Source organism: Nanorana parkeri, unplaced genomic scaffold (assembly GCF_000935625.1).
Source record: "Nanorana parkeri isolate BGI_ZX_2015 unplaced genomic scaffold, ASM93562v1 scaffold143, whole genome shotgun sequence".
Lineage (NCBI taxonomy): Eukaryota > Metazoa > Chordata > Amphibia > Anura > Dicroglossidae > Nanorana > Nanorana parkeri.
The window spans coordinates 1,555,449-1,570,941 of NW_017306411.1; the positions used below are offsets into that span (position 1 = coordinate 1,555,449).

Consider the following 15,493-nt stretch of genomic DNA (forward strand, 5'->3'; position numbering starts at 1 on the left):
AAATATTTGTGTGCCCCCAGACCATGTTGAAGTGTGGGAGACTCCAGAGACTGCCACCATCCAGGAGCTATCTCATTCCAGCACAGAGTTGGAATATTTGTTTTATGTTTGGTCAGCAGTAGTCAAATGAGCAGCATCTCCCATGTGGGTGGTAATTATATGTATTTATGTGTGCTGCAGACTCTGGCCTTTATAGGTAACGGTTTTGAGGCCTATATCTTTAGAGTGGCATTATAGTTGCCAAACAAAAATAAATTTGATTGCCCATTTTATTTTATGATGTATGTAATTTATATCTCCTTTACAGGTGTTATATAATATTTTTATCTCATTCATACAAATGCACACCTATGAAAGCATTGAACCGGTAGACATTCTAGCAGGCATCGGGCGTTTTTTTATGGTTGGAATTGGTGGTGTACTTATTGGGATCATATTTGGATTCCTCTCTGCTTTTATCACCCGATTCACCAAGAACATTACCTCTATTGAACCCCTTCTTGTTTTCATGTTCAGCTATCTGTCATACCTATCTGCTGAGGCCTTTTACCTCTCTGGAATCTTGGCGTAAGTACCACTAAGCAATGTTGTAAATATGTTTTATTGTTATATTTATTTTTTATACAGTACAGTAAAAATTGATGTAACTCAAGTTATCAAAAATGTTTGATGATCAGAAAGGTAGGATGAAACCACAGTACATCTACAGCATGGTAAAGAGTTGTGCGTAAACTGCTTTGTACATATGTGGTGAAGAGACCTCACAAAGCAATAAATGTGAACCTGTTAGGCCCTTTCAAGAAGACATTTCTGAAAGGGTGTAGAAAATCAAAAGGCTGAAATCTCAAGAACACTATTTATAAAGCAGTTAAAGGTAACTCTCAAACATTTACAGGTAGGGAATCAATTACTCTCATTTAAAACACATGTAAAAAAAAATATCGGTACTCGTGCTCGATATTGTTTCTGTGGACTGTCAAAAGTAAAAAAAAAGAACATTTACTGTCACTTTGCTGCGACAAATGACACATTGGTAATTATTGTTTAACTCATCCGAAATTAACGAAAAATTCAGATTTCGAATAATCAGAATAATGAACGAAATGACTTTTTAACCCAAATCCTGAAAAACGAAATAACGAAAAATCATGGGTAGCTTCGTATTGCAAGGCAATTTTTATTAGATTTTAATGAAAACAAAATTGTTAATTTAATGGCAAGAAAAATAGTTCAAACATACCTCTAGTCTTGACGCTACAACCTGCTTACTTTCTGTACTGTCCCTATTGGACTCCATGGGTAGCACATACAGTTGTGTACTAGCTATATATAAAATAAAGAGACATGTTTACTTGCTGTTATTTATTTTAGCATTAATTGGCAAGGAACTACATGCAATGTATTATTTTCTATTTTATTAAATAAATCTTTTTTATGCAACCCCTAAATAATAATATTTGACATGTGTATATATTTTTGTAGCATATATTGTTATTTTAGATACACTAAACATATATACTTTCACTTTTTCATGTTTTCTGCTCCATGATCCCGCGGTTGGTGCCCCTTTGATTTTACGTTTGGTCATTTAATTTTTCCATAATAACCTGTGATAGATCTATTAACAATAAGGAAACAACAACAGGAAAATGTAAATATCTCTTTATAAAAACAGCAACTTGGTCAAGCTTGTTTCACAAACACCTAGGTGAAAAAAATCAATATGCTAGTATTTAGACACAGGTTCCTTACATTTTCCATATAGGTATGGAGTAATTATCTCTGTGTGTTTTACCAGTATGACAGCTTGTGCAATGACCATGAAGAATTATGTGGAAGAAAACATCTCCAAGAATTCAAGTACAACTATAAAATACTTTATGAAGATGTTGAGCAGCGTGAGCGAGACTCTTATATTTGTCTTCATGGGTGTCTCCACAGTTGGAAAAAACCATGAATGGAACTGGGCTTTTGTCAGCTTCACGTTACTCTTTTGTCTGATATGGCGAGCTCTAAGTAAGATGTTTATAAGTTTTACTAATTATTACACTGGTCCAGCATCAAAATAGTAGCCTCATATGCCCTAGTGCGAGATATATAACAAAAATAAAGTAGACAGCCTTGTATCATTTATAAATTTGGGTAAGTTTGCACTAGTTTCTTCTGTGTCAAGTATACCTACTGCCTTTATATTGGGCAAGTAACTAAGTGGATATTTGAAATATCCTTATAGTTATAAAATATCCACATACCACATGGGTTAATTTTCTACATTTTTGATTATTCTAAATTAATTTGATATATTATCTAATAATTTTATCCATAAAAAAGTTAATTTCCTAAACATACAGTACATGCCACATAGGTGTGGGATCATAATTGTTTTGCCAGAAATAAATATTTGCATTCCCCATCACTTGATCCAGCTAGTCAGCACAGAAAACCTTATTAAACTGTTTCTAACATTTAGATGAAAACAGAGGTTTCTGTTGTGTAACTTTTAAATATGTGACGCACACACACACACACACATACACACACTCATGCACACATATTATTAGACATGTGCAAAGACTAAAAATTAGTTTTGGACTAAATGAATGGAAACTAAAAATGTTTTCATTAGTTTTGTCAAACTAAACAAATGTTTATGCTATTTTTGATTTGGCCACCAGCCCATTCTGTGCATGCATGCCGACATCTTGGAGTTGGGGCACATGACGAATCACATGACGCAGTGCGCAGCGTTGGGTGACATAACACATCTGTTGGGGGGCACAATTTTTTGTTCTTGCCTCGGGTGCAAAAGGACCTAGCTACAGCTCTGCCTGAAGCCAGGAGATTTCCAAGGGAATTCTGTGCTTTAACAGTGACCAGCACCCAATGACTGTGCACCTGTACACAAACCTTATGAAAAGGCTGCTGGCTAATGTTCAGGGCTTCACCTGGGAGACAGGAGGTCTCCAACCAGGAGTTAGAGTAAAGTCCAGTGCAGCAGGGAGCTGCAGGTTGTGAACAAGTTGTTTAGGTTAGCATGGTGCTGAAGTCTGGAGGAAACAGACAGTTGCCCTGAGGATTGAGGCCGGAGCAGCAGTGCTGAAAGAGAAAAACATTAAAGGACTGGGACACTGAGTGTATGGGACAACCTGAGAATGGTGAGACAATAGGTTCTGTTTGCTGAAAGACAAGTGGACTTTATGCTGTGCTGCTGAAGAAAGCTATTTTCTGTTACAGAATAAATAAAAGACTGACCTTTTAATGTTAAAATGGCTTTGGGGCTGTTTATTAATCGCTCACCATTGTGCTAACATCCCCAAATATTACACAGGATTAACAGCCGTACATCGGCTGGCTTCAGCTGCACTCCGGCAGCTCCCTCGCTGCCGTGGCCCCTATTCTCATAGGGGCAGAATGGTAGTGAGTGCATTGCCGAATGCCGCCAAGCAGCATTTGGCTCAGCTATTCTGCTCGGTACCGGGCAGAATAGCAAATAGTGGAAAAAAGTAGGGAAAAAAGTAGGAAACAAATGTTTAAAAATCTAAATAAATAATACATTTAAAAAACTAAATAACGATTTGTAAAAAAATAAAAATAAAATAAGAAAAACAATTGGGTGGAGCTAGCAGTACCAGCTAGCTCCGCCCAACTGTTTCTTATTGGCCGGCACCTGCTAGAGTCTTCTAGCAGGTCCCGGCCAATGAATAACAACTGGGCGGAGCCGTCCGCCACGTCACGGCCGGCTTCGCCCAGTTATTATTGTTTAATGACAGATCAGCGTACCCAGGTCATTTGGGGATGCTGATCTGTCATTACAACTGTCATTACCAGCCATCATTTGCAAAGCGTTCAGCTGGCCTTCGGCCAGCCGTTCGCCCCTTTTCGGCTGTCACTTCGGCTCAGTCGAGCTGAAGCCTATGCCTTCGGGTCATCTGAGCTGCTCGGCTGCCTTTGGGAGCTGTACAGGCTATTGTGAATAGCCCCGTACAGCCGCCCTTCGGTTTGACTGAACTAAAATATACTTTTTAGCAAATCAATCAGCTTCTATCTTTCAATTTTAAAGCTTCATTAAACAAACTGAAGAGAGAAGCTGATTGGTTGCCATGGACAACTTCTCCAGTTTTGATACATTCCCCCCAATACAATTTCAAAAATATTGCAATAAATACCACACATACATTAATAACACAAGGTAATAAATAAGCCAATTAGATATACAGTGTATAATGAAGAAATGCCACAGTAAAGCACATAATATATGTAATAAAGCTCTTGTGAATTGACTCCAACTAGAGTAATGGCTACTGGATAGCCTCACCGTAAAACACTTTAAAAATAAAATTTAAAGTTATCATGCTTCTTTCTACATTAAAACGTATTTATGTATAATGCTATTTAACCTGAGGTCAGTGAGAATGACCTCTAGATGACATAGCTGTTAGTCCTAAGACAGTATAGCCAAGAAGTTTATTGTGCTTAACTTGTCCTTCAGCCAGTCACTCACTACCGCAACATACCAAGTGGGGGACAGCCACAGGTGAATCCTAAAGGCTGAATTATTTATTTCACTTTAGTAGGCCAGCATATTGTAGCAACCTCTCAGAAGGTGAGACTCCTCTAAGACACAACCCTTTTGGGCCAAAGCCCAGGGGATACAGAAGGTAGCACACCACTTGCAGGAGCCCAGTAAAACAAGAACATACTGGAAGGTTGTCCAAGCCATCATCTCCCTCACTCAAACCCCTAAGAGAAGCTCCTCAGTGACTGACCAGGCTAATTACTATTCATAACACATAATATTAAATACATTTACTGCTTACAGCAAGGTCCCTAAATATGTGTATTTTACTATTTTAAAATTATTATGTAGAATGATGATTATTATTTATATTGGTAGTTGTAGAACATACTATCAGTAGTAGCATCTGATTAATTTAAATTTTGTGTTTCATACAATGCAGGTGTTTTCCTTCTTTTTTCGATAATAAATCGTTTCCGGACATACCCGTTCACTTTTAAAGACCAACTGATCATTGCATACAGTGGTTTACGGGGAGCCAGTAGCTTCTCACTAGTATTCTTGTTGCCTATTCTTCTATTTCCAAGGAAGAAAATGTTCATCACTTCAACAATTGTAGTTATATACTTCACAGTATTCATTCAGGTAAGACTGTGCTTTGGGAGCAACAGATATTTGTTTAACATGCACATAGTTTATTGCAACTATGTTGTAATGAAGAAATGTGGTTAGTAAATGTGCATTTAAATTTAGGGACTTACTATTGGACCTCTGGTAAGATATCTGAATGTGAAAAGGATATCGAGAGAGCAAACGGTCAATCAAGAAATTCATACTCGGGTAAGTTAACTTTACAGACTTTTACATGAATAAACTCAAGTAAATGTCTAATACGTAGGTAAATTTCATTTAGCATAAAGAGAGTCATGCGAGCAGCACAGTGGCTTAGTGGTTAGCACCTTGCAGCACTAGGGTCCTTGGTTCGAGTTGCACTCTGGACACTATCTGCATGAAGTTTGCATGTGTAGGTTTTCTTAGGGCACTCCAGTTTTCATTGGCATAGACATGCTGGTAGGATAACTGGATTTTGTCTAAATCGGCTGTAATAGATGTGTATTGGTCTAAAAATCTGACTGTGTTTTCAAGCTGGCTACTGAATTACTTGATTCAGGACCTGGCTAAATTCGGTTTTAGAACCTCAGGGTTTAAGTGTACACAATAGGTAAAATCTGATACTGCAGCTTGATATGCTAGAAGAGAATAAAGCCTGTACAAAGTAAAACACTTTAAATAATATGTTTCTAGTTTCATATTCTGATCACTAATGTTTAACAATGTGTAACTTTTCTTTTAACAGTTAATGGATCACCTGAAGACAGGAATAGAAGACATATGTGGCCACTGGGGACACTATCAGATGAGGCAAAAGTGGGTATTTTTTATTTAGTTGAATAATTGTCCTTTGCAAAACTACATTGCTTTCTATATGTCACTGATATACTAAAATAAAACACACAAGAATAAATAAAATAACTAACTGATATTTATGCATTGAATTAGCAACACAGACAGAAAATGTTATCAATCACAGATATCTGCAGTTAAAGTCCTGAACACTTACGGAAGATGCAACATAAATAAAAGTATATGAAAAGTATATGAAAAAAGAAACTTGACATTACATTCTTGCTAATGTTCAGTGGCAGCTATAAAGCTAACAGTTTTAACCACTTTTCCATCATAAGCCTCAGTGTATAACAGATCATAACTTCAAATAGTAATTCAGGTAACACCCATCATTATGATGGATGGTTTCACTACCCAAAAGTGGGGCAGAGTGGACAGGACCAGCTATTGAACCATGGAAGATGGTTGAAGTGTGCCCTGGGATTCTGAGCTTTTGAGAGGCTCACTGGGAAAACTAAAGTGGTATAGGGGTTTAATAGCAATGTATTAACAAGTTAAATCTGAGTTCAAGTACACTTTGACATTGTTTAAGTATAGTGATCTAAGTTACAGAAATGTTCCAACGAAAATTAATATTCAGCAAAATAACTTTAATTTCCATGCTGCATATTTGATCACTTTTGCTAACACTATCTACAGATAAAAATATGGTGTGCATTTGGTTCTAGATTGAAGAAACTTGACGACAAATTTCTTCGGAAAGCTCTTATACGTGAACACCAGCCTAAGTCAAGTATTGTCTCTTTGCATAAAAAGCTTGAGGTTAAACAAGCCATTCAGATGACCATGTTTGGAATGGGCAGAGATATGTCCTCATCCTCTCTACTGTGAGTGTTTTTATAATTTACAGCAAGATTCTACAAATACTGGTATACCTGATACTGTTGGACCTCTAGGTTCTGTGTCTACATTATTAAATGAGAGGTTAGGGAGAGTAAAGCATACTCGGGGCTGTCCCTTCCCTATGTGCCATCTGAGGCAGTAGAGCTAGGGGGACGATGGACGGTGGGTGCTCTGATAGTGCTGGGGGGGCTTTGAAGCAGATGCAGTGGGACTGGCGTGCTATCATCTGCTATCTGTCTGGTCCTGTCCAGTTCAGTGCATGTACATACTGTAGCTTCCAAGTGTCCCTTGTTTGAATGTACTGTCCCTTTTGTGGAACCAAATTTCTGTTACTCGTTCCTTTTCAGTTGTCCTTGTTTTAAGTCTGACCTATAGACCTCTATAACAAAAATACAATTTAGCTAACAAACATGATATACGACACTACAAACTACACATTATTGTATCTGTTATCTTGAAATACCAGTATAAGGCTGGGCACACACCTTACAACCATCGCAAGACTTTTGTCTTGCGATGGTTGTAAGGTACTTAAAAAACGTACGATCTGCCTATCTTGCATAGGCAGATCGTACTTGCGATGATCGCAAGCCACGCCCCCTGAGGGGCGGGCTTCCGATGACCGCAATACCGAACGGGCAGTGTGCGCTTGCGCACACCGGCCCGTACGGCTGTTATCGTACGGACATGCCACAAACCTGCCGAACATCGTACGATGCTCGGCGGGTTTTCGAACATTTCCGTAAGTTTAAAGTCGTGCGACCTTACAGTAGTAGAGGTCGCACGGCTTCCACACACCTTACGATCATCGTACGATCGCGGGATTTCCCGCGATTATCGTACGATAAACGTAAGGTGTGTGGGGACCCTAAAGGAAAAGTAATAATAAAATAAAAATGCTTGTGGTGGGTTTAACCAATCATTTCTTGCATGTTAATTCCTCAAGATCTATGTACGGGGGCATGTCAGGGGTTAGGTTCTTTGCCTACGTACTTTGTGGTAGTAGATTTTCTTATCTCAGAAAGCTTGAGGGTATGATTTTTATGCTGCTGGTATAGAGCCACTGTAGCCTGTACCTCCTTCCAGTCAGAAGGACTGCTGTTATTCTCTATGGCAATTTCCTGAGCACCTAGAAGGAAGCACAGCCTTTGAAAACTGCAGGCAACAAATAGATGGCTTTACAAAGGACTACAGTATGGGGTTATTTAAGAGATATTACTACAGAAGCCAAAAATTGATTTGTGTTTTAATATTTGCAGAAAAAGAAAAGCTCCAAACACATTTTCCACCAATGATGTAGTTCACATGAAAAACATATTAACAGACAGTCTCTATCAAGTACGACGAAGGGTAAGGTTTATGAAATTCCATAAAATGTTCATTATAGTTTGGAATAGTCTTCTTTGCTGCCAAAATAGGTGATATTACTTAATTGTGTTAAAATTGCATGCAAATATGGCATTACTTATACATTAAGCTGTGAACATGTGCTAGTGTCCCCTGCAGAATTATGATCGCTGTACATGCAGTAAGCACTGCTAAACAGCATCAGTACCTAATCTTAACTATCCTTTATATTGCATCTGCTGTCACAGCTTTCTCTGTGGTAAAAACAAGAGTGGGTGAAAACAGACATGTACTAAAGTGTCATCTCTTTCCATTACCAGCTATTTGTAAATGCTTAAAGGACTGGAAAAGTCCTGCAGTTCTCATTGCTTTTAAAGTGGAACTTGATTCCACTGTGTGGGGGTGAGTGCTTGCCATAATGTGCAAGTATGCATAGCACACTTAGCTCTTAGAGTGTCCTTCTCCATCATCGACAGATCCAGGCTCCAAGTTGTCACTTTTTGGACATCATCGCCATCTCCCCCAACACTAGTTTGGGGACAAAAAGCAGCAAAGTAGTGGTGAATATATAGACTCCTCTACCCACCAACTCAGCTGGCCAAATGCAGATCTATATCCATGACCCCTGATGGCTTACAATAGGTGTCCAGTTTGAGAGCAGATACTTGAAAAATAAGTTTAAAAAAAATCTAGCTTAGAGCAATTTCGATCAAAATATTTTTTTCTCTTGCTTCCTGTCCAGGTGAACATACAAGTGAGTATAATTTTTGCAGTAGAGATACAGACACCAATAAAAAAAAAAAAAAAACTGTTAGAAGATCTTCTAACGCTTCTAAAAAGTCTACCGTCTGTGTTCCTATCAGAAATATTCTCCTCGCTTGTGCGTCTACTAGGATAGGAAGAACGGACAAAAGATGGAGAGATTCCGCTCATACACTGTCCCAGTGGTTAAACAGACAGGGAAAATATTCTCAACATGGAAACGCCAACAAAGGTTGTAACCCTTCCCTAACCTAGATGTGTGGCTTTTTTTGCTGTCTTTTTTTTCACTCCCCTAGATTTTGAGCTAAAACACATTTTACTATTTAATTGTCTGGCTCTCTCATAGGATTTTCGATATGCATAATGCTTATCTCTGGTTTGAATAAAATATGATATTGGGTTTTTTTTTTGTGTAATACTATTGACGTATTTGCAAGTATGTAATTTTTGTGTATTATTTATTTCTTCATCTGTTTGATGTTTTTTTTTTTTTTTAATGGATTTATTGTATATAGGTTTATGTTTGTAAAATCTTTCAATAAAGAAAATTAGTCCTACCCCATGCTATCCAAAATATAAAAAAAATTGTTTTAGTTACAGATCAGCTTTAAAACAACCAGCAAGTTCTAAGTGTGTTTTCCTGCACAAGCAATTTTGTCAAAAGGATTTTGTATGTGACACACAAAAAATAAATTACGTACTGAACTGTTCTTTAACCCTCTCACTGCCAGAGCCATTTTCTTCTTTTTGCTCACAGATACAAAAATGCTATTTTTTTTTCATGCAAACCCACTTAAACTCCCAAAATATTATCAGGGTTATTCACAAAAGGGTGAAGAGTTTAAGAAGGCAGGAGAAGTAAACCATCTAGGCCAAAACAGCTGATTTGGAAAAACTCTCCAATTCAGCTCACTTTCCAGTTCAGCTATGTTGTCCTAGATTGTTCACTTCTCCTGCCGTCTCCAAACTCTTCACCCAGTGGAGATTAACCCTATCTTTTCTGAAAGCAGTCTCCTTTTAGAATAAAATGGTGGTTGTTGCAATTTTTTTTATGTTGCACTATAGCTGCGTGACTGCTTATCAAACCCATGTTTTCAGTAAAACATACACTACAGTTAATTTAAAGGCACACAGTCACAATATAATCCCCATTTTTTAATATAATATAAAAAATGAAGTTAAGTTGAGTAAACAGGTTATGTGAAGCCTTAAAATTGCATGCACCTGGCAAACTGCAACAAACAGCAATACACAAAACTGTCTATAGGCAATGTTTAAAAAAACCTTTATTTAGAGATAATAATGGATGATGGCCCTAGAATTATTCCTCTTCCCCTGGTGTGCACAACAATATGTGTTCAGCTATTGTCGTTTTCATATATGTGTGAACCTAATGCATGCCTTAGTGTTTGTATGTGTGTATGCTTGCTTATGAACTTTGTTGGGAGTCTTTTTATTTTATTAAACTTGCATTTTTTAAATCCTTTTTTCCATATATTTTGCTTCACTTTGTTGCTATCACTACGGGGAGCAACACGCCCGCTATGTGGTAGCATAATGCAGGTGACAAGTCCTCTTTAATGAGACATCAGGAGTCTATCTGACCCCTAATGTCACCACTTCACTCTGTCTCAGTCAGCTGTTTCCCAGCCAGAGTGCCTAGGGTTTGACTGCTTTGGACCTCAGACATGAGAACTATGGGTTTCATACTACCCAGGAAAGATATCCACTCGTCTCCCATTACTCTCCAACCAGGCACCCATCATGTATGCCCCCGGGATGCAGGAGGGACAGCTAAGTCTGGGACACATGAAGGGGGTAGTTGCCAGCTTTGCATGTCTGAATCTCTAATACTACAAATCCGGCAGCTCAGTAGAAAAACTTATACAAACCTATACTTGGCTGCTTGGCCTTGAGTTTCTTTATTACTGACTCTGCTGTAATAGTGACAGAAGCAGTGAAAGATTTAAAGAAAAACTCCAGGAAATGTTTCTTAATTCTTGCAGCAGGGCTACCCCCCGCACTGCAAGGGTTAAGTGTTCGTTTGTGTCAATGTTAAAAAAAAAGATAGATTTCCCCAAAGCTCTGAGCCGACTTCTTCCGACCTGTCCTTCCAACATCTCTCCCCCTTGTCTGCAGTGGTCTAGGGTCCTGTAAATCATCACATCTATACACAGTGTAAAGACATGAGGACGCTGAAGAAGATTCCAATGCTGCAGCAGATGAGGAAACAGGCTGGAGGGAGCGCTGTCACAGCTGGCTGGCTCGGGAGCTTCGGGTGAGTATAATTTTGTTATTTTACCACCTATACACAAATGAGCGGGTAGTGGGTAGCCCCACTGCAAGGGTTAATACAAAAAATTCCTGGAGTTCTTTTTTAATGGAACTGAATAGCTACTACTTTGGGTATGTGCATGAATTATGGATCCTTGGCAAACAACTCAAAACATGTAATGTTGTCTTACAAGCTATAATACACTAAGTCCTGACCTTCTCTCTTAGACATCTTCATACGTTAAGTATAATTTACCAAAGGAAGATAATGAGAGACAAAACAGAGAAATCCTCACTCGCCGCTACTCAAGTATGAAGAAAGGAAATAGTCTGCCATGGGGAGGACAGGTAATGGACAAATCAATTTTACATATATAAAGTGTGGTATTTTATAGTCAATACTACATTTATAGTAGTAGTGGTCAATTAAAAATTTATATTGGATGTTTACATTACAAAATAAGCGTGGTACTAAAAATTGTTACACTAAGTATGGGAGTAGGTACAAGTGTGAGTTTGCAATTCTTTGGACCTGAGGCATAAATAGGGGAAGAGGTTGTCTAAAGAGCCCCTTTCCCCCAGAGGGCCTGTTTTCGCAGCAGCAAGTGTTCACAGTCACTGGGCCATTGGTAGCACTTGTCCTCAGGGCCGAAGCAAAGGTTTTTTGCCTAAACAGGCGAAGGTGCCCCACCGGCACCCTCAGGCAGTTTTATGGTAGCGCTAGCCCTGCATAGACATCCCATACAGCAGCACTCCAAAACTAATGGGAGATCTGTGATATCCATGTTACAGGTCAAACCAATTATCTCAGAAGCATTTAGAAAAAAGGAAGACCATCAGCTACTAGTGCTGTATATGCGAAGCCACAAGGAATGACACCCCAAATAGTTTATTGTGGAGCACCGGAATACAAAGACACCCCCCAAAGTGTACCACTCCAGAAAGCATAACGAAGATGTCCATGTTACAGTTCACACTAAACATATCCAGAATTTGGGAAAAGAATGACCATCATCTTCTGAAGCCCTGTATGTAAAGCCAGAGGCATTGACACCCCACGCCTAGTACCATGGAGCACCCCAATACAAGGGCACCCCCCATAGATCTTCACTAAAGATAGCATAACTAACAGCACTGACTGCCAATGTAACGGAGGTATATACACTGACCGCCAATGTAACAAAGGTATTCACACTGACCGCCAATGTAACAAAGGTATTCACACTGACCACCAATGTAACAAAGTATTCACACTGACCACCAATGTAACAAAGTATTCACACTGACCACCAATGTAACAAAGGTATTCACACTGACCACCAATTTAACAAAGTATTCACACTGACCGCCAATGTAACAAAGGTATTCACAATGACCACCAATATAACGAAAGTATTCACAATGACCGCCAATATAATGGAGGTATATACCATACACATACTTAAACATACCTTTTTCTTGCAGTCTTCAGGCTGGTTTTTCTTCCTCAGCAGCAATGGTGGGCGGTACTTCCTACATTATATGGAGTGCCGTGCAATCCCAGAGTACTGTAAGCCCAGGGGGTGTGTGATTTGCATATAAATTAGCCTTGCTATTTACATATGAATGGGTTACGACTTATTGATATGCAAATACCATCATCCATTCTTATGTTAATCTCCCCGGGGGTGACCGCTTCAGGGACAGTGCAGGCTTCCAGTAGGCTCCGGAGAGAGAGCACACATCAGAGGGAACTGGGGGCGGGGCTCAGACTATAGAAGAATGAAGCTCAGAGCCCAGTCCATACCGCTGCTCCTGTGAATAGGAGGCAGTGTTTTTCCGCCCTCCCCCACCAGCGCCCTCAAGCGGTCGCTTGTGCTGCCTGAATGGTAGCGCCGGCTCTGCATTTCCTACAACTCTTGCTGGCTACCCTGGATCCTGGGGCAGCAACCACCTGAAATTTGTTTTGGTGTTACTGCAGTGCCTGTTCCACTTGCACTAAAGCCACCACTTCTGAGACTTGTCAGACTTCTGATACAGGCAGTAGCAGCAGCAGTTCAGAGCCAAAGGAGGTCACATTATCCAGCTAAGAGGAAGAATTCCCCTCACTCTGAACTGCTGCTGTATCTGGTGTTTTTTGGTGAGTGGGTTTCAGTGGTTAGGGATGTGTGTGGAGGGGAGATCTGTACTGGTGGGAAATGTGGCATCGGAAGGAGGTAATTTTTTGTTGTACTTCCTTTGCATTATGCTCCCCTGACCCCTGCATTCTGTGTGTTACACACCCCTGCACTCTGTGTTATTCTTTCCTGACCCCTGTACTCTGTGCTTTACGTTCCCCTGCCCCCTATGCATTACCTAGATCAGACACCTGTATCTTGTCCTTTATGTACCCCTGACCCCTTCACTTTCTGCACTATGTACACTATGTTTTATATTTCATACTTTTGATTACTGCACTCTGTATGCTGGGCTGTATATGACATACGCCTGACCACTGCACTCTAAGTACTTTATATATTCATCACCTCTGCACTCTTTATGCTATATTGTTTGTTAGTAGTGGTAGTAGTCAATGACTATGCTAATGAAATATTTTGAGGTAGGCTGTGTGTGGAAAAGCATATGTAATGAAAGAGGTTTTTTTTTTTAATGTTTGTGCTTAGATTCATAGGTGTCTGTTAGACTTATGCGTAGCACACCAGTTAAAGCATATGTTGTGGGTTTGTGGACTGTGACATATGTTACAGTGTACACAGTGCATAGGCTCATGTTTTAAGCCCCACTCACTGTTAGTACAATTTTGCAACACCCACAATTTAGAGCAGCACACTTCACACCGCAACTAATTTTTCTCCTATGGCTGCTTTATACTAATCTTTTTAATAGATGCAAAATGAAGCTCTGCCATTGACTAACCTTATTAAGTAAGATAATGCAAAGATTATTGTTTTTTCTAATGTCTTTTGAGCAGGCAAATGTCCGGAATGTACGCTATTTATCCCTGCCCCATGACCGTTATAAAGCAGGAGAAGACTATAACCTGCAATCTTTGCAAGGTAATATATCCGATAACAAGCACGCTATTAAATTTAAATGTTTGGCTTTCTGATTTCTTACTTTAGATGAGCTTACACGACACACATATGTATAAGGTCAAACACTTACTCTAATATTCCTACATATTGTTCATCTTTGGTACGATGGACTGAACACAATGTGAAATATTTAGTGCGTCTGTATGTGAATGCAAACAAATAAGGTGAGGCTCAGTCAATAAAGTTTTGTTTTTAATGAAGGCAACACATACTTAAAAAATATGTGTAGAATAATCAAACCATGTACATTCAAAACAGTATTGTACTGGGGCTCTAGTTGTGTGATGCTATGATGCGAAAGATTAGTACAATGTTATGTTTGTATGTTTGGGCTTACATTTTTTTCTATGTTTATTTTAACCTCTTGCCGTCCGCCCGTAGTAAAAAAACGGACGGACGGCACTGCTACATCTGCGGGTTGCCGTCTCCAGACGGCAATTTTTTACATGTTAAAATGTTTTTTTTTTCTTTCAGGTCAAGATAATGATTATGATTCTGTATTTCTGGAGACAACTGGCATCTTAACTAGGCAGGGTACCAATTTAACACCATCAGCAACACGAAATCTAAAAGGAAATGAAGGAATTAGAGGAAATAGGGCTGGCGCTAGAACAGGAACTTGGCCAACCAAGAAGAGTGAGCCCCAGAAACAGCTCACTGCAAGACTAAAATATCAGCCAACTGAAAAGAAGCCATATTTTGATATAGTTCTTGAGGAAGATGATGACCATGTGGATAGTAATAAGGATGACGTCCTGTAGAGACTTCAAATAACCATGGTAAACATTTAAAAACGCCAGACACTAGATTTGTTACATTGAACAAAAAGTGTGAGCATTTCTTGTGAGAAGATTAGTGAGCGGAACATAGGAAGAGTAAATAAAGTTAGTAACAAATATGTTTACATGCATGCATGTCTGCTGGCTTCTTCTTTAAGGGGTCTATTTATAATTTTTTCACACAAAGTTCACACAGCTTTCACTCAAGATTCACACATTTTTCTAAGTGGATTAAATTGGAATAATGTATAATTTATCAGTAAATCTTGTGAAAACCTTGAGTAGAATTATTTTATAAAAATAGGCCCCTGAGTGTGTGCCAAGATCAGAAAGATGTACAGCAAAAGCAGACAGGAGGTTACAGTTGAAAATTAGGTATACAATAAATATTTTTTTTCCTGACACTCACATGATCAGGAAAGCATGTTCTA

At 39.0% G+C, this 15,493-nt stretch overlaps 1 protein-coding gene across 1 annotated transcript in view; it reads left to right on the forward strand.

Moving 5' to 3' along the window:
- The window catches only part of SLC9A4 (solute carrier family 9 member A4), a 28,959-nt gene extending 13,915 nt beyond the window's left edge, over positions 1-15,044 (forward strand). Inside the window, exons 3-12 of the mRNA XM_018554121.1 lie at positions 308-567; positions 1,799-2,016; positions 4,959-5,161; positions 5,270-5,356; positions 5,874-5,944; positions 6,652-6,810; positions 8,086-8,176; positions 11,438-11,557; positions 14,160-14,244; positions 14,758-15,044. Of these exons, the coding sequence (XP_018409623.1) occupies positions 308-567; positions 1,799-2,016; positions 4,959-5,161; positions 5,270-5,356; positions 5,874-5,944; positions 6,652-6,810; positions 8,086-8,176; positions 11,438-11,557; positions 14,160-14,244; positions 14,758-15,044 (1,581 nt within the window). The remainder of the gene's footprint in view (positions 1-307; positions 568-1,798; positions 2,017-4,958; positions 5,162-5,269; positions 5,357-5,873; positions 5,945-6,651; positions 6,811-8,085; positions 8,177-11,437; positions 11,558-14,159; positions 14,245-14,757) is intronic.
- Positions 15,045-15,493: the final 449 nt, after the last annotated feature.